Source organism: Macaca nemestrina, chromosome 15 (assembly GCF_043159975.1).
Source record: "Macaca nemestrina isolate mMacNem1 chromosome 15, mMacNem.hap1, whole genome shotgun sequence".
Taxonomy (NCBI): domain Eukaryota; kingdom Metazoa; phylum Chordata; class Mammalia; order Primates; family Cercopithecidae; genus Macaca; species Macaca nemestrina.
Genome location: NC_092139.1, coordinates 41,688,756 through 41,711,004, shown reverse-complemented (window position 1 = coordinate 41,711,004; position 22,249 = coordinate 41,688,756). Strand labels below are relative to the sequence as shown.

At 40.0% G+C, this 22,249-nt stretch overlaps 1 protein-coding gene and 1 long non-coding RNA gene across 3 annotated transcripts in view; one reads left to right on the top strand and one right to left on the bottom strand.

The window, feature by feature from the left end:
* Positions 1 to 2,281: 2,281 nt before the first annotated feature.
* Positions 2,282 to 19,943, bottom strand: LOC105481536 (uncharacterized). The gene is made up of 3 exons (XR_987018.2): positions 19,835 to 19,943; positions 9,441 to 9,565; positions 2,282 to 5,041 (listed from the first exon to the last, which is right to left on the bottom strand). It is a non-coding gene; the product is annotated as an uncharacterized lncRNA (long non-coding RNA).
* The window catches only part of LOC105481535 (thioredoxin related transmembrane protein 4), a 58,364-nt gene continuing 40,303 nt past the window's right edge, over positions 4,189 to 22,249 (top strand). The window contains exon 1 of one of the 2 annotated variants that reach the window (XM_071079652.1): positions 4,189 to 4,256. In XM_071079652.1, the coding sequence (XP_070935753.1) occupies positions 4,216 to 4,256 (41 nt within the window). In that variant the 5' untranslated portion in view covers positions 4,189 to 4,215. Of the gene's footprint in view, positions 4,257 to 19,347; positions 19,701 to 22,249 lie in introns of those variants that run through there. The other variant, XM_011741185.3, reaches the window with a different exon arrangement.

Below are 22,249 nucleotides of genomic sequence, written 5' to 3'. Positions count from 1 at the left end.
AGAAGCGTTTGATAGTGAAATATGTTCAGGAAACACTAATTTATAGTCTCATCCCATTTCGGCAGGTATGTTTCTACAAAAGTGGTTAATTGATTAAACAACTTTAGCTTGCTATATTTGAGTGTTTCTGAGTGTTTCTAAGTGTTAGCATACTTAGCATATTTTTCTTTACAACTTGAAGAAACCATATTCAATTCTTCAGTAGTCCTCCATTTTCAGATATTTTACCACTCATTTCTATAACACATGTAAGGAAAAAAAATGCAATCTTACCCAAATCTTCCATAGAATTTATTGCATGAGGCTTGCATATTCTTGATATCAAAACACAAAGAAGCCAGAAAAATAAAGGAAAATTAAGACTCATTTCTAGTCGTTAACATAATGCAAAAATCTTAGACCAAATATTGGCAAACTGAATCCAAGAACTTATAAATGGGATACAGCATTATAACTAAACTGCTATTCTCATCTCCTTTTCTCTGGAATGAAAGGTTACTTTAACATTAGAATGTCTGCTAATATAATTCAATACAGTAACCATTTGAAGGAAAAAATATGGTATTTTTAAAAGGTGCAGAAACAGTGTTTCATAAAAGTCAACATTTATTCCTGACAATAATTCTAGGGATAGACAAGAATTGCTTAATCTGATTAAAGAGTATCTATGAAAAACCTACAATAAATGTCATACTTAACATCAAAACATTGAAAATCTTCCCTTTGATATACAGAACTAAACAATGTCACTACCACCTTTTCTAGTCAACTTTGTACTAGAGGTCTTAAAGCAATAAAGGAAGAATCATAAGTTAATGGTATAAAGATAGGAAAGGAAGACTCTATTCATTTCTAATATATTTGTGTATGTAAAGAATCTAAAAGAGGTTTGTGTAACAAGTTACCACAAACCTAATGGCTTAAAAACCACACATTTATAATCTCATTGCTTATGGGCCCCAAGCCAAGGAGAATATAACAGGGTTCTCTGCTCATGACCTGAGTTGACCTGGGTGTTTTCAACTGGAGCTCAGGCACCTTTTCCAACCTCATTCATGTTGCTGGCAGAAATAATTTTCTTGTGGTTGTAGGACTGAGGTCCTCAGTTCTCTCCATAGCAGTTCCCAGGGTGGCTGCTTGCTTTTTCAAGGTTAGCAGAAGCTCTTTTTTCAGGAAGAGCCCATTCACTCCTTAAGAGCTCTCAACTGATTAGACCAGGCCTGTCCAGAATAAGCCCGTGTTGATTAGCTCAAAGGCAGCTGATTGGAGACCTTAATCACTTCTGCGAAATCCTTTTATCTTTGCCACACAGCTAAACCTATTCATGCAGTGATATCCCATATACTCACAGGCCCTGTCCACATGAAAAGGGAGTATCCACCAGAGGGCGGAAATCTTAGGGATCATCTTAGAACTCTTCTGGTCACAAAGTTTCAGACAATTTTTTAAAAGTCAGTGAGAGTTTAGCAAGTTTGGTGTTTACAAAATGTATATACATACACAAAAACATTTGTATTTCTATGTACCAGAAATAGAGTTTGAAAAAAATGATTAAAAAATACCCTTTAAAATATAATTAAAAATTGAATAGTAGTTAATGTGACAAATAATTGTATAAGTTATATAGAGAAAATATAAAACTTTAATGAAAGACATTAAATAAGGTGTATTAAAAGGAATACTCTACCTTAATTTATATAACCGATGTAACCCCAATAAAATTAATAAGCAATTTTTGTTTGTTTGATTTTAGGATTAGCTAAAATGAAATAATTCTAGGATACATATGAAAAAATAGAAAAACAAGAACACTCAAGGAACTAATAAAAAAAAGACAAAGGGGCACAATTTTATCTATCAGATATCAAGATGTGCCATGAAATATATGAATTAAAACACTATGGTGTTAGTACAGGAAAGACAAATAGTTCAGTGAAACAGAACAGACAACTCAGAAATTGAATTACATGTGTACCAATAGACTATGACAGAGTGGTAGATCACCAGAGAAAGTTAATACAGTTCTTTAAGTATTTCTGGGATAACTGGGGACCCATTTGAGAAAAGATGAAATTACACTCCTACTTCACAGTATTAAAAAATTAAAGAGTGTAAAGGCCTAAAAAAATAAAGGCACAAGTGGAAAACTTTTAAGGATAATATAGGAAAAGTAGCTTTGTAGCCTTACATTAAGAAAAAAAATTCTTAAATAGAACACAAAAGGTACTAACAAAAAGAGTAGATAAACACATTAAAAACTTTAAGAAATTTATCAATCAAAATGACACCATAAAATTATTGAAAGGAAATCTACATGTAACTGGCAAAGAATTTCCAAGATATACAAAGAAATGCCATGAAACAATTAAAAAAGGGCAACCCAGTAGAAAAAAATGAGAATAACAATTACCTAGCCCTTTATTAAAGACAAGAAATTGGCCAATAAACATTTATAAAGATTATCAATCTTGTTAGTGATCAGACAACTAGATTAAAATCCCAATAAGATATAGACCCACTGGATTGGTAGATATAGTATCTGACAATAGCAAATATTGGCGATGTCATTTAACAGGGATTCTCATAGAATGCTCATAAGAGTATAAATCGGTACAATTTTGGAAAATAATTCAACACTATCTCGTAAAGCTGAAAATACACACACCTCAGAATTTAGTATTTCTATCCTATGTAAATAATGCAGAATAGCTGGTCCACGTCCGTCCCAAGGTTCATGTACAGCAATGGTCATAGTGGCATTGTCTTTGGTAGACTCAACCTAGAAACAACCTAAACATCTATCTGCATTAAATTGGACACATGTCATGTTTTGTTCATACAATGCAACAGTACACAGCAATTTAAAAGAAGAGACCACAGCTACATTCAATCAAATGCATAAGCCTCACAGACATAATGTTGAATGAGAGAAGCAGTATGTTAAAGAAGATCTGATGAAAGTATACCATTCATCTAAAAATTATATTCATATAAAATGAGAGACTGACAATACTCATCTCTGATATTTAGTGATACATGCAGAGACAGAAAAACTATAAACGTGGGTAGGAAAACAATTGCCACATAAGTTGGGACAGAGATCGCCTCCAGAGGGAATGGAGGGTGTTGTGACTGGGGAGGGCCATGTGAGGGGCTTCAGTGTGCTAGTGGTGCTCCGTTTCTTCACCTGTGTGATTTTACATGTGTGCAAATATTTGGGTACAGTACAAGGTTTCTATTGAAATTTTAGCTTTTTATTGTGGGATGCTGTCCTGTGCATTACAGGGTATTTCGCAGCATCTTTGGTCTCTACCCACTAGATGCCAGTAACATTTCATCCACCTCAAGTTCTGACAACCAAAATATCTGTAGACATTATCAAATGTCCCCTGGGGAACAAGGTCACCTCCCACCCTTCCTTGAGAACCACTGGTTTTTTCTGATGAAAATCTCCACTAATATAATCCAAGAATGGCTGTTACTCATTCACAATAGCCAACATGATTTTTACTTGAACCAACCACATTTTAGCATAAGTGAGAAATGGTAGGACATTTCTGTACTTTGTCACAGGAGCTTTGGCTGCTGCTTATGCAAATCCTAGCTTTGAGACTGCTATCATTCCCCAGTTTCTTTATTCAGAGATAGTTTTACAGGCCACTAGTTAATGGGAGAAGAATTTTTAATCACCTTCAAAGATTTGATGAAAATTTTAGTTTAGTTTGGTCTACTGGGGCCTAGGGCATGAGCTCAGTCCAAAACAATGACCTCCCATAATTTTGTTTTAAAACAATTCCCTCTTTTTGGCCAGGTTGTCACTTAGGTGAGAGTGTGACCAAAACGTAGGGCCTTAGCGCCACTCTCAGTTACATCATTTTGGGTTTCCGGTCTCAGCATATCATTCATAGGTTACATACGGTGTCCTCTTTCAGCTTTTGTCATTCCAGTTGAAGAGAGACCATTTGATGTTCTAGAGATGGCTGCATGCAAACATTTAAAACCTTTGAAAGAATACAGCATACTAGGAAGACTATTATTAGGACTATCAGGAGGATAATACCAACAGTTTGGAGTATGCTCCTTATCCAGGGTCCCTATAAACGAAACCACCTAAAATTAAATAGATTAAATAACGAGCTAGATGAAGACTCTACTCACATGATTACGTGGTCTTTTCATTAATCCCTAGAACTGAAGTCTTATAATCTACATTTGATGTGTTTCTCCAGAGGCCACAAGTCCCAGCAGCTGTACAGGTACTTTTCTGTTTAGCTAATTCTATTACTTAACATAACTTCCACAAGAGAATGTAAACTCTATTGTGTAACCATAGCCTTTACAGTAGAATCTGCTGTAGGGCATATCATGAAGGATACATTTCGAATGATTGCCTCTTTTATTCCAAACCATGGAAAAAGGACCTAATAAATGATGGCCTGCTAGAAAAGTGAAGGCCTCCTGATGACAATGTTCTCTTTAACCCATGATGTGGGTTAACTGGAGTTTTGACTGATTATGAGGCAATATATGTACCAGTAAAGTTTCTCATCTACATTGAGTCTTCATTTATTAGCTACCAAAGTATAAGGTTATTGATGTATGAGGCTGGCTGCAAAATCCTTCACAAATAAAAGTATACCCTATAATTGCACATAATGGACACCCTTTTCACTTTTATTGTTCATAGAGGCATAAGCAAAAAAAAAAAAAAAAAAAAAATTCAAAGTTAAGGGTTTCATGATAGTAGAGAAGTATTGATCCATGATTTCGGAAAAAGCTGTTCACATTAAGGATGCCATCTTCTTCTGGAGATAAAAATGTCCTGGTTAGCTTTATCTTAAGGGTTCCAATGGGTATACAGTTCCAAGAATGTGGAGGAACTCTTTCCAGTTGTGACATTCTAAACCCAAAGTTCAAGGTCCCAAAGTTTTGCTGTAGTGTGGCAAGGACAGTTTTTCTCTGATGTTTTCAGAAGATCGAGTCTTTGGGCTCTAGATTGCAAAGGGGTTGTCCTCAGTGAACCACAAAAAGCTTTCTTTACCTGGTAAAAATACATTATAGCATAATAATCTACCATTATAACATCAGCCCTCTTGCATGGGAAAGCTTTTGTACAACCAGAAAACATGCATTAAAAATGACAATTGAATGAAATCCCTTTATAAATGTTTAAATGGACCATCTGGTAGCCAAATGGTGAAACCCTGTCTCTACTAAAATACAAAAAAAAAATAAAATTAGCTGGGCTTGGTGGCACATGCCTGTAGTCCCAGCTACTCGGGAGGCTGAGGTATGAGAATCACTTGAGCTTGGCAGGTGGAGGTTGCAGTGGGCTGAGATTGTACCACTGCATTCCAGCTTGGGTTACAGAGTGAGACTCCATCTCAAATAATAATAATAATATATAATGAAATTTTTTAACCTTTTAAATATACTACCAAAAAAAAAAAAAAGGGGAAAGACAAAAGACAGATTGTTTGGAAAGCTGTCTTCTCTCTATCAGTGAGTAAAGGTTTTCGCCTTTAAAAAATTTTTTGAGTCATGATTTTGGCTAAATGAATGATTTTTGGTGACCTGGAATTTTAGTTCATAATACCAAGTCTTTTAAACTTTTAGCATATTTAATAGGCTTCCCAAAATCAAATTTCAGCTTCAAAATAGTCTTTTCTGACTTCTATCTTTGGAATGCTACAGAGAGCTCCTGAAGCATCCAAAAGAGAGGTGAACAGAATTATTTAACATGTTAAGTGACATACGAAGCATTGTAAAAATAAAAATAATAGTTAATCTTTAGGTTATATTTTAGTAAATAATATTAATACGTTCCAAAATTGTATAAGATTTCTAAAATTTTAATATGTCTCAGTATATGATATCAATCATAATTAAAGTTAAGTTATTGTAGACCACAGAGATAACTAAATTTCCTTGCCAATTGTGTTTTTAACTATCGCTATTTAAAGTCATTTCCAGTTAACTGCTTAATGATGATGCAGTTTCTGAAAACTTCACTAGCACACAAAATCCTAGAATATGGTGTCTTTTTTTGTTGTTTTTGTTTTTGTTTTTTTGAGCAGAGTCTCACTCTGACCCAAAGACTGGAGTGCAGTGGTGCAATCTCAGCTCACTGCAACCTCTGCCTCCCGGGTTCAAGATGATTCTCCTGCGTCAGCCTCCCGAGTAGCTGGGATTACAGGCACCTGCCACCATACCTGGCTGATACATCTGGCTGATTTTTTGTATTTTTAGTAGAAATGGGGTTTTACCATGTCGGCCAGGCTAGTCTCGAACTCCCGACCTCAAGTGATCTGGCCACCTTGGCCTCCCAAAGTGCTGGGATTACAGGTGTGAGCCACTATGCCCAGCCAATATGGTGTCTTTTAAGAGGCTCATGAAAGGACGGAAACTAAAAAGTACTCTTGAATACAGGTTTCTAATAACTTTAAAATCATATCTTGTGTAAGAATAAATACAGGTTTCTAAAAACTTTAAAATCATATCATGTGTAAGAATTTTCCATGAATTCCCCAAGAATTGGACTCAGTAAGAATTCCTGAAACTTTAATAAAGAGACAGATTGGTTTATAAAACTGCTAACCTAAGAACAAAAATTAATTAAACATCAAGAAAATACTTTGCGAGATTATCATGCTAAATCAGCTAATACAACATTTTTTTAGTGATACAATTTGAACGAACTCCTGGTCTAAGTCAAATTACCTAAGAAAACCCATTAATTATCAGTGCTATGCACCTAAATTGGAAAAACCAAACAACACCTCTTTAAATTTAGTCCACAACTTGTTTAAAACTTTAACCTTATTTAAAACAATCCTGTAACCCTCTAAACTAGGCAAAAATTTGCATTCCCATACCTTCTTATAATATCTTTACCAAAAACACATTTTATTCTCCTTACATACCTTGCATGTAAATCTATTTTTCCAGTAGTCTCAATTGTATGTTATAATGGTAATTTTTAGCAACTTTCACTCTTGTTGCATAAATTTTCTTTTACAAAGCCCTTCCCAACTTACACAGACCATCTAAGAGATGCTTGGATTTTCTTACTTGTCCTAAATAGCCCTCTTTTAAACAACCAATCGTTTTACTTTAGGAGAAGAACTTATCATACAAGATCCTTTCTTATATAAAATCTCTTTTCTTTACAAACTTGTTTGCATAGCTAGGGGCATGGCTAATTCCACATATCCCCAGACCTTATTTAGAATGTAATGTCTCTAAAATAAATTGAACAATTTTAAAATGTCAAAGCAGTTTATGACCTTAAAGCATTTAGCAAACCTCATATCTGACCTACATAATTTAGACCAAATGTTTTGATTTTGTCAATAATCTTTAAAGTTGTTTTTATTTCCCAAAAATTACTAAAGTTACGTGAACTCAAAGTCATTACAGCTTTTATTTTTCTTTCAAAATATTTGATTTAAGCACTTATTTTTGTTTAAGGTAATTAATTAGTGCTCTTTTATATAAACATTCACAAACAACACATATGCAACCTCACAGACAGACAAACAGAAGAAGATTACTACATTAGTTGTAAGATTTTTCATTTGCCAGTTTTTAAGTTTCTTAATTGGTTATTGGCTTTATTGGAAGAACAGGGCCAGGAAAGGGTCTCTGGTGCCTCCTGTTTTTCCCAAGCAGTTCAGACTGATAGAGTTTGAATAACCGCTTTTAATTAAGCTCACTTTTAGCCACAGCACTCTTGAATAAAGTCCTTTTTACAATTTCTTATTACCTGACTTTAGGCAGGCCAAACAGCCAATATTTCTGGCTTTTGAACTTTACCAAAGGTAACCTCCGAGGTGCTAAGAGAAAGGAAAATTTAAGAGAGTCCGTGAAGAAGAAGAGAATCAATAAGGTCATGCAGATACCAAACCCAAAAGGACTAATTTTCTAACCAGGGAATCAAACCCAGACCACCATGGTCTGAACTACTGAACTACTTAGCTACTGCATGGGGCAGTCTCCATTCCCTTTGCTAGAAGGAGTCTAGAGTAGTTAATTTTGAGTTTGTAAAGGCTTTTAACTACTCAAGATAATTTTTAGAGCTATGACATGAACCCTAAAATTCCTATTCCCTGGAAGGTGGAGACCAACAGAAAGTACCACCACTTGGTTACAAAGTCAAGCTCCTAAGGACATAAAACAAGATGGAGACCCCATCCAGATTTTGTTTGCTTCAGGAACCTGCAGCAAAGTTTGTTACTGACCAGCTTGCTGGGCCATCTTGAGCAGTGAGCTTATAGGGTCCCATACCCATGTTTTATCCAAAGGTATCCCTCAACACAGAAAAATTAATTCAAAGCACAAACTACACCAGATTCACTACAGCTTAAGACTAGCCTCAGAATTATTTTTCACATTAATCAAAACTTTGCAGGAGAAATAGTGAAATTTACTGTTCGTTCAACTGGTTTGCAGAGAGAGAGAGAAGTCAGAAATCTGACTGGTAAGAAATTTGTACCCTTTGGCTGGCATGCCAGGCTTCTGGGTTCCTTTTCCCTGAGCTGCCCTGGAGACACAGCTCACTGTCCAATAGCCCTGGGGTTTCCAAGCCACAACACAAAAGAAATCTTTTTTTTTTAAAATGCACTCCAGTGTGGTGTTGTTCATTTGAAATGTTCCACTGTAAGTTATCTTTAGTAAGATTTTGCCTTTTTTTTTTTCTTTTTTTTTTTTCTTTTTTGAGACAGAGTTTTGCTCTGTCACCCAGGCTGGAGTGTAGTGGCCTGATCTCCACTCACTGCAAGCTCCGCCTCCCGGGTTCACGCCATTCTCCTGCCTCAGCCTCCTGAGTCACTGGGACTACAGGTGCCCGCCACCACACCGGGCTAATTTTTTTTTTTTTCTATTTTTAGTAGAGACAGGGTTTCACTGTGTTAGCCAGGATGGTCTTGATCTCCTGACCTTGTGATCTGTCCACCTCGGCCTCCCAAAGTGCTGGGGTTACAGGTGTGAGCCACTGCGCCCAGCCAGATTTTGCCATTTCTGTAAGACTTTGCTGCCTCCTGGGCCTAATGTATAATCCGGAAGGAGCTCAGTTTTTCAGAAATTAAGGATACCATTTTTACTTAAAATGTTGGCTTTACTCTCAGGTTCTCTTGATTAACTTAGCCAATGATTTTTTTTTCCTACCTAAGTGGGCAAGAAAAATGAAACAAAGGGGAAGAACACAAAAATCCCCGTGAATTTTCAAAAGCCAAATTTTATAACCCCTGCATATTACTGCTTACTACCAGTTCAATTCTGACCAAGTCAGACGTAAGAGGCCTCTAACTAGATCCAAGCCAGTTAATTCCCATATCAAATACCATCCTGGACCCAGTCCAGTTTCTTTTTCGTTTTCCAAAGAAACTTGGAGAGCTCAAAACACAAATCTGTGGAGCTCTGAAATCCAAGAGAGAGCTTACCCACAATCCCCAGCTGCTCCAAGGGTTAAATGGACACCGGTGGGTCCTGCAGGTGCCTTGCATGTTCACTCAGTGCTCCTGGAGGTTGCTAGTAGCTCTACTTTGGATCCCACTTCTGACACTATCTGATAGAAGAAAAAACTTCAGCTGAATTAAATTTAAAGGAGTTTAATTGAGCAATGAACAATTCGCAAATCAGGAAGTCCCCAGAATCACAGCAGATACACAGACTCCAGCATAGCCATGTGGTGGAAGAAGACTTATAGCTAAAAAAAAAAAAAGGGAAATTACATACAAAAATCAGCAGTGAGGTACAGAAACAGCTTGGCTGGTTACAGGTTGGCGTTTGCCTTATTTCAACACAGTTTGAATACTTACCATCTATGAGTGGTTCAAGTATGGCCGCTGAGATTGGCCAAGACTCAGTTATTGTTATAGGCACATACTCCTAAGTTATTTTCAGGCCATATTTACTTTGGTTTAACACTACTTACATATCAGAGTAGTTCTAGAGTTTAATATCTTCGATAGAATATTTGCTTTTCTCTTCTGACATACTGTAAATCACTACACACTTAGTATATGAAGAAATTCCTTTAGTAATTTCTCATATATCCTGCATAGCATCTCCTGTGTTACAATTTTCCCTACATTCTTTAACTTGCTTATTTAATGTTTTATTAGTTAATGCTTTGCCTCATTAAGATCCTAGATTCATGCCTTTCCTCATCTCACAGTAAAGCAGAAGACCTGTGCACATGATGTGCTTGATGAAATTTGCTGAATGAAATGAAGACACCAGCTGATATGCTACAATATCCAGGGACTGGTGATTATTAGACAGCAGCAAATATTATTGTAGCAAATTTTTCTACACTGAAGTTGTTTTTCTTGTTTCCTTAATGTACAATTTGAGGCACATAATTGGTATAGAATATTATACCAATATTTTGTTTCCATTTAGTCTTACTTTAAAATTGACACACACATGCCAGGCTCCCAATATCATGTAATCAGAGAGTATAATAAAAAAAAAAAATGAAGAGGGGAAATAGTTACAAAAGGTAAGCTGTTGTGATTTGAGTCCACTGAAGATTTTACATCAGAGTGGCTAGTCCTAATCACAATTGGTTTTACCCCAAAAGGAATCATCCAACAAACTGTATTGGTATAAAATGTATATTTCTGATCAGCAATATGTATGAGCTGCTTTTCATATTCATATGTGATTTGTTTTTATTCTTCTATAATATTCTTCATTTTCCAGCTGGCTTGAATATCCTTTTCTTAATTATTTGTAGAACTCTTTGAATTCAATAATACTAAACCTTTGTGTGCAGTCTATAGTTCAGATCATTTCACCTGGTTTGACTTTGCTTGATGTTTTCTTAATTGTGTGACAAATTTCCTAAAGCCCTTTTATAGCTTCTGTGTTTCATATGTTACGTAGGAAGGCTTTGCCCACTAGAAGATTATATAATTATTTTCCAAACAGTTTTCCAAGAGCATTTTAAAGTTTGTGCTCTTTCATTAGTGGATGTAGAACTTATTTTGGATATAGATTGAGGTAGAGATATACTTTTTTTCTTAATGAAGAGGAAATTGTTCTAATACTATTGTATATTAGACTAATTTCTCCCACTGGTTTGAAATATCATGTGTGAACATTATTATGTTCATCAATATTTAGTTCCCATGGTAGACCATCTTTTCTTTCTTTTAGGCAAGGTCTTATGATTAGTTCTGGCCAATGGCTTGCAAGCTGGATTGGTAGGTGTTACTTGTGGACTAAGAAAGCAAAAAGCTTCTTGCAGCCTGTCATATTTCTGTGATCATGGAAAAGGTTTCATGTTGAGACAGCAGAGATACAAGATTTAAGCAATGTGTATTGTGTAGACCCTCCCCAAGTTATAGCTTCCCTAGAGAGCCTCCTAGTCCCAAGGTCAATTTTGCACAAGAGAACTTGGCTTTTTGAGTTAAGCCTCTGAAATTTTAGGGGTTGTTTTTTAACTGCTGCCTAAGTCTGTCTTATCCTGACTAATATATGACCCTTAACATATATAAATACCCATAAGCATATGGTTTTGTTTTTTGAGTCTTCATTCTGAACCATTTATTTATTTGCTTCTTCTCATGCCAACACCTCCCTCTTTAATTGTAACTTTATAGCAGATTTTAATACCTAAGAGGGCCAAGACCTACATCATTATTCATTTTCAAAATCCTGTTGGTTAGTTTTAAGCATTATTTTTAAGGTAGATTTTAAAAATTCTATAGAAGGGAACTTGGTGAGATTTGCAATGGTATTGCATTAGATTTGTAGATTAATTTATGATAATTGTCATATAAGGTCCTGTAGTTTTTTTCTTATGTCTTTTATATTTCCATTAGTTTTTTGAAACATAAGGGTTTTTTTGCTATTGAATGAGATCTTTGTCTACATTACATTTTAAAACTAATTCTAAGCAGTGTACAGGAAAATAATTGATTTGTATGTTTCTCTTGCATGCAACTGCTCTTTTCCTCAGCTCATTCATTTGTTCTGATAATAATTAGATGATTTTCTTGCACCACGACATTGTCCTGGGGTTGTTTCTTAGAGGCTTATCAAGTCTTCTGGATTTGTCTCTAGGCACAAGCCTGGGTGCAATTCAGTGTATTTTCATCGTTCATGGTTTCTTCTACCATCTGTTCTAGTGAAGGGGTGGCCTACCCCTCCACACCTGTGGGCGTTTCTCGTTAGGTGGAACGAGGGACTTGAGAAAAGAAATGAGACGCAGAGACAAAGTATAGAGAAAGAAAAAGTGGGCCCAGGGGACCGGCGCTCAGCATACAGAGGACCTGCGCCGGCACGGTCTCTGAGTTCCCTCAGTATTTATTGATCATTATCTTTACCATCTTAGAAAAGGGAAGTAGCAGGATAATAGGATCATAGTAGGGAGAAGGTCAGCAGTAAGACATATGAATAATGATCTCTGTGACATGAATAAGTTTAAGGAAAAGTGCTGTGCCTTGATATGCATATGTAAGCGTCTCCATAAACCTTTTCAGTGCATAAAGAGCAGCATTGCAGCTAGCACGTCCCACCTTCAGCCCTAAGGCAGTTTTCTCCTTTCTCAGTAAACAGAACACACAATCGGGTTTTACACCGAGATGTTCCATTGCCCAGGGACGGGCAGGAGACAGATGCTTTTCTCTACCTCAACTGCCAAGAGGCCTTCTTTCCTCTTATACTAGTCCTCCTCAGCACAGACCCTTCACGGGTGTCAGGCTGGGGGGCGATCAGGTCTTTCCCTTCCCACAAGGCCATATTTCAGTCTATCACATGGGGAGAAACCTTGGACAATACCTAGCTTTCCTAGGCAGAGCTCCCTGCGACCTTCCACAGTATATGTGTCCCTGGTTACTTGAGATTAAGAGAATGGTGATGACTTTTCACAAGCATACTGCCTTCAGGCACTTGTTTAACAAAGCACACCCTGCACGGCCACAAATCCATTAAACCTTGAGTCACCACAGCACATGTCTCTTGCAAGGACAGGGTTGGGGGTAGGGTCACAGATTAACAGCATCTCAAATACAGAACAAAATGGAGTCTCATATGTCTACTTCTTTCTATATAGACACAGTCTGATCTCTCTTTCTTCTTCCCACATTCTAGGAAATATTACTGTGTCCTATTTAAATTCTCCATTCTACCTCTTGTTCCTATAAGGCATTCAGCAAATCTGTTTGTGTAATTAAATTTTTGTACTATTATTACTTTGTGGACTAATTTTACATCACGGCTTAACTTATTTAATATTTCCATACTGGTTTTACCATCTTCATTAGGAAAACCATCGGGTAACTGTCATGTGCATCCGAGTGAAGAGACCACCAAACAGGCTTTGTGTGAGCAATAAAGCTTTTTTAATCACCTGGGTGCAGGTGGGCTGAGTCCGAAAAGAGAGTCAGCGAAGGGAGATAAGGGTGGGGCCATTTTATAGGATTTGGGTAAGTAAAGGAAAATTACAGTCAAAGGGGGTTTGTTCTCTGGCGGGCAGGAGTGGGGGTCACAAGGTACTCAGTGGGGGAGATTTTTGATCCAGAATGAGCCAGGAAAAGGAATTTCACAAGATAATATCATCACTTAAGGCAAGGACCAGCCATTTTCACTTCTTTTGTGGTGGAATGTCATCGGTTAAGGCGAGGCAGGGCATTTGCACTTCTTTTGTGATTCTTCAGTTACTTCAGGCCATCTGGGTGTATACGTGCAAGTCACACGGGATGCGATGGCTTGGCTTGGGCTCAGAGGCCTGACAGTAACTATATCCTATAGAGTTTGTAATCTGAATACCATCTCCTTATCTTTCATTGATTATCCTCTTAATATCAAGTCCTGACCTACTTTTATCAAAGGCATTGTCTATAGCTATGTATTAAAAATTTCTACCATTAGAATATAAGTTTTATCCTTCTTTGTAAATCGTTTTTCTACTTCATTATTCAAGGATAAAATAGGTGTGTTTACACAAATCTCAGCATATGCTTTTGAATGTTTTTGGAATAATCTTAACAAAAATTCTATAACATTTAACGAACACTTAAATACCAAGGCATCAATCCATCTACCTGCCCACAGGCTTGAAAATCATTTTCTCCAATACCTTTTGCATAAGATGCATCTTACAGGACCTACTCACAGAAGGTAAAAAGGGAGAGGAAGTTCTTTTTTTTTTTTTTTTTTTTTTGAGACGGAGTCTGGCTCTGTCGCCCGGGCTAGAGTGCAGTGGCCGGATCTCAGCTCACTGCAAGCTCCGCCCCCCGGGTTTACGCCATTCTCCTGCCTCAGCCTCCCGAGTAGCTAGGACTACAGGCGCCCGCTGCCTCGCCCGGCTAGTTTTTTGTATTTTTTAGGAGAGACGGGGTTTCACCGTGTTCGCCAGGATGGTCTCGATCTCCTGACCTCGTGATCCACCCGTCTCGGCCTCCCAAAGTGCTGGGATTACAGGCTTGAGCCACCGCGCCCGGCCCTCTTGAGCCACCGTGCCTTGCCCTCTTGAGCCACCGCGCCCGGCCCTCGGAGAGGAAGTTCTTACTCTGCTCTCTGAAAATATCACCTCCCCTCCAAAATAAAGAACTCTCAGTTGCTCATAAATAAGTATTCAGAGGAAGACAGCGAGTTAGTCAAAATAGGCTAGACTATTATTCAGTGACAATTCCAAATTTTCAGAGTGGCGTTTTGACGGATTAAGTATGGCTGCAATTTGTTTTGCTGCTTCTTATTAAAGGATAGTCTAATTCCTCTCCCCTTTAGTCTAGGGTGTCTTCAGTGCCTTGACTAATAGAATGAGGCTGAAATGACACTCTTAGACTCCTGAAGCAATGCAGTTTCCACCTTTTGGGAACTCTTGCTCTAGAGAAATTAAGTATGACAGCCCTCACACTGCCATGCTGAAGGAAGCCGAAGTTAGCCACATGGAGAGACTGCACGGATAACAGCAATGCCTGTGCAGTCCCCAGCTGGTCTAGCCAGCCTACACTAAGTGCCAGATGTGGGTGCAAGGGACTTCAACTAATTCTGACCTCGATCTCCAGGGGTCTGCCACCATATAAAAGAGTCTAAGCAAATATAGCCCAGCTGAACTCTTTAACCCCCCAAACCATGAGAGGTGAGTTTTGGGATGGTTGATCAGGCAGCAATAGTTAACCTGAATAGTCTCTCATATTGAAAATGTATTTCTTGCCTATGTGAGTCCTTTTAAGAAACCAGGGGACCACCTAGTGCTGCTATTCTCCATTAGGCAGCTCAGCAATTCAGGCTACTCTTGTCTTGTAGACTCTTAGATCATCATCTTTTCTCTAAAATTTCCACAGCAGGAGAACAGAACACTGGGACATTTTGTGCCGGTGATTAAACACTTCGGCCTGGAAATGATACACGCCCACCCCTTCCATTTGTAGCCCATTGGCCAATTCATATCAATATGCCTAACTTCTGAGGGGTGCAGGAGCATCCTCCTCTGTGGGGTAGGGAAAGAGAGGGGGACTAGGTAGGATCTACCTCACTCTTCCCCTCTCTCCTGCTAATGATGTTACCTCATCAGAGTCCTGGGAATTCCTTTGCCTATTAGGAACCAAATATTTTTGTGTAACCATAGCTGCCCTGCAGTGCCACCATTACTCTGGGGAAAAAGCCCTTTCTCCTAGTACCAGGAACCAATCTTCTTAAAACTGTAAATCCATGTTTTAAGCATAAACATGGATCACATACTGACCGAGGATACCATTACAGCGTAACAAATTACCCCAAATCTTAGTAGCTTGATATTATATAACAACATTGATTACCTCACAGTTTCTGTGGGTGGAGGTCCCAGCTAAGCTAAGCTTTGCTGCCTGGTTCTGGGTCATTTATAAGGCTTACCCATCTCAAGAGCACTGCTGACAGATTTGCTTCTAGGTCACTCATGTGGTTGTTTGAAGATCCAGCTCTTTGAGGGCTGTTGGGCTGAGGTCTCAGTTGCTTAGGCTGGAGACCTCCCTTGGTTCCTTGTCACATGGAGCTCTCTACACAGAGTCGCAGAGTGAGTGTGCGAGAGGAAAAGAAGATTCCAGCAAAATGGAAGTCTCAGGTTTTTGTAACCTTATCACAGAAGTGATAACCCATCAGTTTTCCCATCTCCTGTTAGAAGTGAGTCACCAGGCCCAACCCCCACTCAGGAGGAAAGGATCACACAAGGGGCCTGAATACCAGGAGGGAGAGATCTCGGGAGCAGTGTCAGAAGCTGCCTATCCCAAGTACACCTATGGGATGGGTATTCTGCAATATAGGGGACACAAAGATATATAAGGTAAAGCCCTTGACCTTGAACAGTTTTTAGTAGTGGTTGGAGGAGAGAGGATAGAGGGTGATAACTACATACAATTGCATTATACTATAAAAGGTATGTGATGAAGTTATTGTATTAGTCCCTTTTCACGCTGCTGATAAAGACACACCCGAGACCGTGTAATTTATACAGGAAAAAGCGTTTATTGGACTCACAGTTCCCCATGGCTGGGGAAGCCTCACAATCAGGGTGGAAGGCAAGGAGGAGCAAGTCATGTCTTACATGGATGGCAGCAGGCCAAGAGAGAGAGAGAGCTTGTGCAGGGAAATTCCCATTTTTAAAACCATCAGATCTCATGAGACTTATTCACTATCACGAGAACAGCATGGGAAAGACCCGCCCCCATGATTCAATTGTCTCCCATGGGGTCCCTCCCACAACACGTGGGAATTAGGGGAGCTACAAGATGAGATTTGGATGGGGACACAGAGCCAAACCATATCAGTTATACAGAAGAGCAATTGGATCTGAGAAGAGACAGCAGCTCATTCTGCATGAGCTATCAGAGGTACAATGTGGGCTACATGACAGAGACTGAATGATTCACTGGACAACTGGAGAAAAGTGTTCTAAGCAGAATGAAGGAGCAAGGAGACACTGAAGCACACAATGTGCTTTGGGAATGGGGAGTAGCTTTGTGTTATTAGGACACAGGGAATTGTGGGAATAGTGGAATGTAAAGTGGGCAAAGCTGAAGCTGGGCTATGAAAGGCATTGTGTATCACGCTAAGTGAAGTTGACTTTAGCATAGGAAAAATAGACATTACAGCATATCGTTGCCTCCAAATATTAATGTTAGTGTTGGCAATATTGCTGTGGCAAAAACCCCAATTATGTTTGCACCAACCTAATTTATAAGCTTTTTGAGTCAGACTATGTGCTAGGCATTATTCTTATCTCATATAATCTTCACAGCCACCTTTTGGAGCAGGTTCTATTACTACTTGCATTTTTTTTTTGAGACGGAGTCTCGCTCTGCCGCCCAGGCTGGAGTGCAGTGGCCGGATCTCAGCTCACTGCAAGCTCCGCCCCCCGGGTTCCCGCCATTCTCCTGCCTCAGCCTCCCCAGTAGCTGGGACTACAGGCGCCCGCCACCTCGCCCGGCTAGTTTTTTGTATTTTTTAGTAGAGACGGGGTTTCACCATGTTAGCCAGGATGGTCTCGATCTCCCGACCTCGTGATCCGCCCGTCTCGGCCTCCCAAAGTGCTGGGATTACAGGCTTGAGCCACCGCGCCCGGCCACTACTTGCATTTTAACAGAACTTTGGTGTTAACTAGTTTTAGCCCCAAATCACATGGCTAGGAAGTGTCAGGGCTGAGATGCCAATCATGGTCTGACAGCAACAGCTCCCTTAACCTCGGTCCTTGACTCCTCACCGCAAGGTCAGTCCCACACTTTCTTGCTACTTTCTTCCTACCATCCTTCGTCTGAAGGCCAAAAAATGAAATCTTTGAACCCACAGTTTTTGTTAAAGATAGGAAGTGCTTCGGTAATGACTGTCTTTTATGCTGCAGATGCTCTCTCTTTCCTTTTAGCTTTTCATTTTGTAAATTTTCCAACAAATGCACGAGTAGGTAAAATAGCAAAATGAACTTAGTTAGCTTCAACACTGACTGATGTTGCACCACTTTGCTTTCACCTATCTTCTTTCCATTCCCTACATTTTATTTCTGGGGTATTGTAAAACAAATTCTAGACATCATGTTACTTCATCCATAAATATCTCATTATCTATAACCAATAAAGCCTTTTAAAAATATAGTTATCACATCTTTATCACCTTCAGCAAAATTAATAGTAATTCCTTAATATCAGATGCTATTTTTAAGAATGTTTTGAAACCAATTACATATTCTATACAAAAAAGTTGCACTGAAAATGATAGAATGATAGAATTCCTGTTTATGAGTCACTTCTTTTTACAAGCACAGTAAAATGTTTTCCACCGAGTTTATGGGATTGATGTGTATGTACTTCATAACAGTGAGTCTTAGTAGCATTCACTGCAAAGACATTTTCTTAAATTCCAGTAGTTTGTAAACCCTTGAGTGTTTTATTTTAATGATAAGGGTTGGGTCCACATAGTTTTTAGCTAATACTAATTAATGCATAATCCAGGCCAGATCTTCTCTTCAGGCAAAATTAATTTCCCTCTCCTATAAGTACTGATTGAAATTTGCTCTCATGTGCCCTGAAGTACTTTTAGTCTTATTTTTAAAATTTATTTTAGTCTTTGTTTTAAGCCGAGGGCAGAAACCACATCCTTTTCATGATCTATTAACCACATTACCCAGGTTCGTAGTTTGCACAACTAGTAAACACATACAAAGCACCCTTTGAGAAAGAGTCCTTATCCTTTAATTGTAATCCAGTCTTACATACTAACGGTGTGGTGGTCCCAAGGTACAGATTCATCTAATGTGATCTGCAAAGAAATTTGGAAATCATTTAGGCTACCCTCATTTTAGATCTGACAAAACTGTAGTCAAGAGAAATGTCAGGTCCATTTTACTGCAGGTGGCAATAGTCTTAACTGACTCATTTTATCGGTTAGTACCCATGTTTTTAAGAGTTTCTATGAAATTAACATTTTTTTGTAAAAACAAAATGCAATTGCATAGCCTAGTTTCATCAATATCCTCAATTAGTGATGCTTCAATATACACATGCAGAGAGTACTTAAATTTTCCTCTCTCTTCAGCAAGAGATACCACGTCCCTCCATTTTTCATTAAACGTAAGTGTACTTTGCATCCCGTTGCTTTCATGTTTGCGATTATTGAAGAGGGGATGGATTTTAAAATTATTGGCCATGTTTCCCTTTAGAGAAGGACACACGCGCCAACCCTGCCCTTTCTGGAGCCTGGGCAGCAGCGGTGCGTGTTCTAACTTAGGCAACATTGGGTCATCTATTTATTGTCAGCTTGGCGGTCAGGAAGAAAGGGCGGCGGTTGCTGAGGTAACCGACACCCCAGGCAACTGCAAGTGGAGGCGGGAGGGGGCGTGGCCTCGACAGGCAAGCGACGATAAGAGGTGGCGTCCGCCGCGGCGTTGCGAGCACCGCCTGTCTGCGCTGCCGGGCGTAGGCGGGGTGGCCCCTGCGTCTCCCGCCTCCTTGAAAAACCCGGGCGGGCGGGCGAGCGAGGCTGTGGGCCCGGCCGCTGCCTTTCCCCACACTCCCGGCCGAAGAGCCTCGCTCGGCGCCCAACATGGCGGGTGGGCGCTGCGGCCCGCAGCTAACGGCGCTGCTGGCTGCCTGGGTCGCGGCTGTGGCGGCGACGGCAGGCCCCGAGCAGGCCGCGCTGCCGGCGGAGCAGAGCTGGGTCCAGCCCATGACCGCCTCCAACTGGACGCTGGTGATGGAGGGCGAGTGGATGCTGAAATTGTGAGTGAGCCCGCCCGCCCCGCACGCCGCAGTGTCCTCGCGGGCGTCACCCTCCCAAGCCCGCGCGGCCCGCTCGCGATCCCGCATTGCCGCCTGGGCTCAACCTAAAACCCCGGACCCGCCCTGCCAACAACCTGCAGCGCCGGTGCCGGGCCGCTCGCGATCCTGCACCGCCGCTGGGCTCGACCTGGGGTCCCCGGACCCGCCTTGCCTACGACCTGCGGCGCTGGGGCCGGGCCGCTCGCGCCGCGCATGCGCGTCCAGTCCTCGCGGTGACAGCCGAGGGTGCAGCGCATCCCCTCGCTTTGGGGGACAGTGTTTTCGGGGTGGACTGGGCGGCTTCCCAAAGGGAGGAGAAGGGAAGGGAGAAAATCTGCAAGCAAACCGTGTGCTTTTAGATATAGGTATGTATTGGAAGAGAAAGGACATTCAGTGACATCCATGAGCAATATGAATATTTAGCACAGGCTAAGCAAGTTACCTGTTGAAGGAATCGCAGCACGGTGAGGGCAGGCCATTTGTATCGTAGTCTTCCTTTTGAAGACCTTGAGATGTCATTGTGAAAGTAAAACATAAATACAGATACCTTTTAAGTTTTACAATAAGATTTCAAATAAATGTTGATATTTATTATAACTTTTAAACGTCGGGCTTTCTGGGTAATATTAATAATTGTGCTAAGGCCGGGCGCGGTGGCTCAAGCCTGTAATCCCAGCACTTTGGGAGGCCGAGGCGGGCGGATCACAAGGTCAGGAGATCGAGACCACAGTGAAACCCCGTCTCTACTAAAAATACAAAAAATTAGCCGGGCGCGGTGGCGGGCACCTGTAGTCCTAGCTACTCAGGAGGCTGAGGCAGGAGAATGGCGTGAACCCAGGAGGCGGAGCTTGCAGTGAGCCGAGATCGCGCCACTGCACTCCAGCCTGGGCAACAGCGTGAGACTCCGTCTCAAAAAAAAAAAAAAAAAAAAAAAAATAATAATAATAATAATAATAATAATAATTGTGCTTGTGTCATAAAAGAACATACACATTGCCCCTTTTAACAGTAGAAGATAAATGGTGGATAGTGCCTTTTCTTTAAGGAGATGGGAAACTACAGTTTTGAGTTAGGAGAAAGAAAGGGATTTGTTGATTATAGTTTAAACTTAAAATAGGAAGTGGCCATTTGAAAGAGGCTTGCAGTGGACGGTGGGCAGATGTCTGAAGCGTCATGGTGGGCTTGCAGGGAAAATGAAGAACGTCCAGGGAAATGATTGCTGAGACTCTCTCTCTCTCTATCTCTCATCTCTCTCCCCTCTCTCCCCTCCCCGCCCAACATAAAATCTTTCAGGAAATTGCCACATCTCTTTAGCCTGTAGTTTCTGGCAGTCTGTATACTACTATTTAATATTTGTTTTACGTTGAGGACACAGACAGAAAATTGGATCTTTCCTTTATCCAAGACCAAGTTTTGATTCTTTCAATTTAGATTGCAAGCAGGTGCCTATGGAGTGAAAACGTCAGTGTGAGATCAGAGCCAAAAGTTATGTCACACAGCAGATTATATTACTCAAAGAACATAAGGTATATCACCCCTTCAAATGTGCATTTACCTCTTAGTCACAAAGAAGGGGATGTTTTAGATCTCAAAATGAAATACCCTTGGTATCATAATAAATCAATGAAATTATTAAAGGGAGCTGTAGCCGGGCGCGGTGGCTCACGCCTGTAATCCCAGCACTTTGGGAGGCCGAGGCGGGCGGATCACAAGGTCAGGAGATCGAGACCACGGTGAAACCCCGTCTCTACTAAAAATACAAAAAATTAGCCGGGCGCGGTTGTGGGCGCCTGTAGTCCCAGCTACTCGGGAGGCTGAGGCAGGAGAATGGCGTGAACCCGGGAGGCGGAGCTTGCAGTGAGCCGAGATCGCGCCACTGCACTCCAGCCTGGGTGACAGAGCGAGACTCCGTCTCAAAAAAAAAAAAATAAAATAAAATAAAAAATAAATAAAGGGAGCTGTAGACATGAATTATTAAAATATTCCACTTAACTATTTTTGGAAGGAGGGGAGGGGGTCATACTCTATTTGAGAAACTTTAAAAATAAGTGGAGCTGTATTAAGACTTCCATGTTTGTAATAATTTTAAGACTGAGATAAACTGCATTTTGTCAGTCAATACTACAGAAAGTTCTCTTTTCAGTAGGTGCTTACAAAAGGTACTTTTTCCCAGATGTCATGTTTCAAGGTAATACTGAGTTTGCATATGTATGTAAGGAAAGTTAAAACAGAAAGGCCTCAATTTTAATGACATCAACTCCTTTATGGTTCCTTTTGGAATTGCTTTTTTTTTTTTTGGTAATAGAATTAAGAACAATAAAGCCTCGATAAGTTTTTAAATGAGTGAGAGCCAACAACGTCTGTGCTTGGCCATGTTGATGGTTCAAATTTTACTTTTTTATGAATGTGTAAACCTAAACATAGTAATCAATTGCTCTGAGTTTGTCATGTGTCCAGTTGCGTGGAATATGCTTGGGCCGTGATGCAAGATGAGTCATGTAATCTGGAAG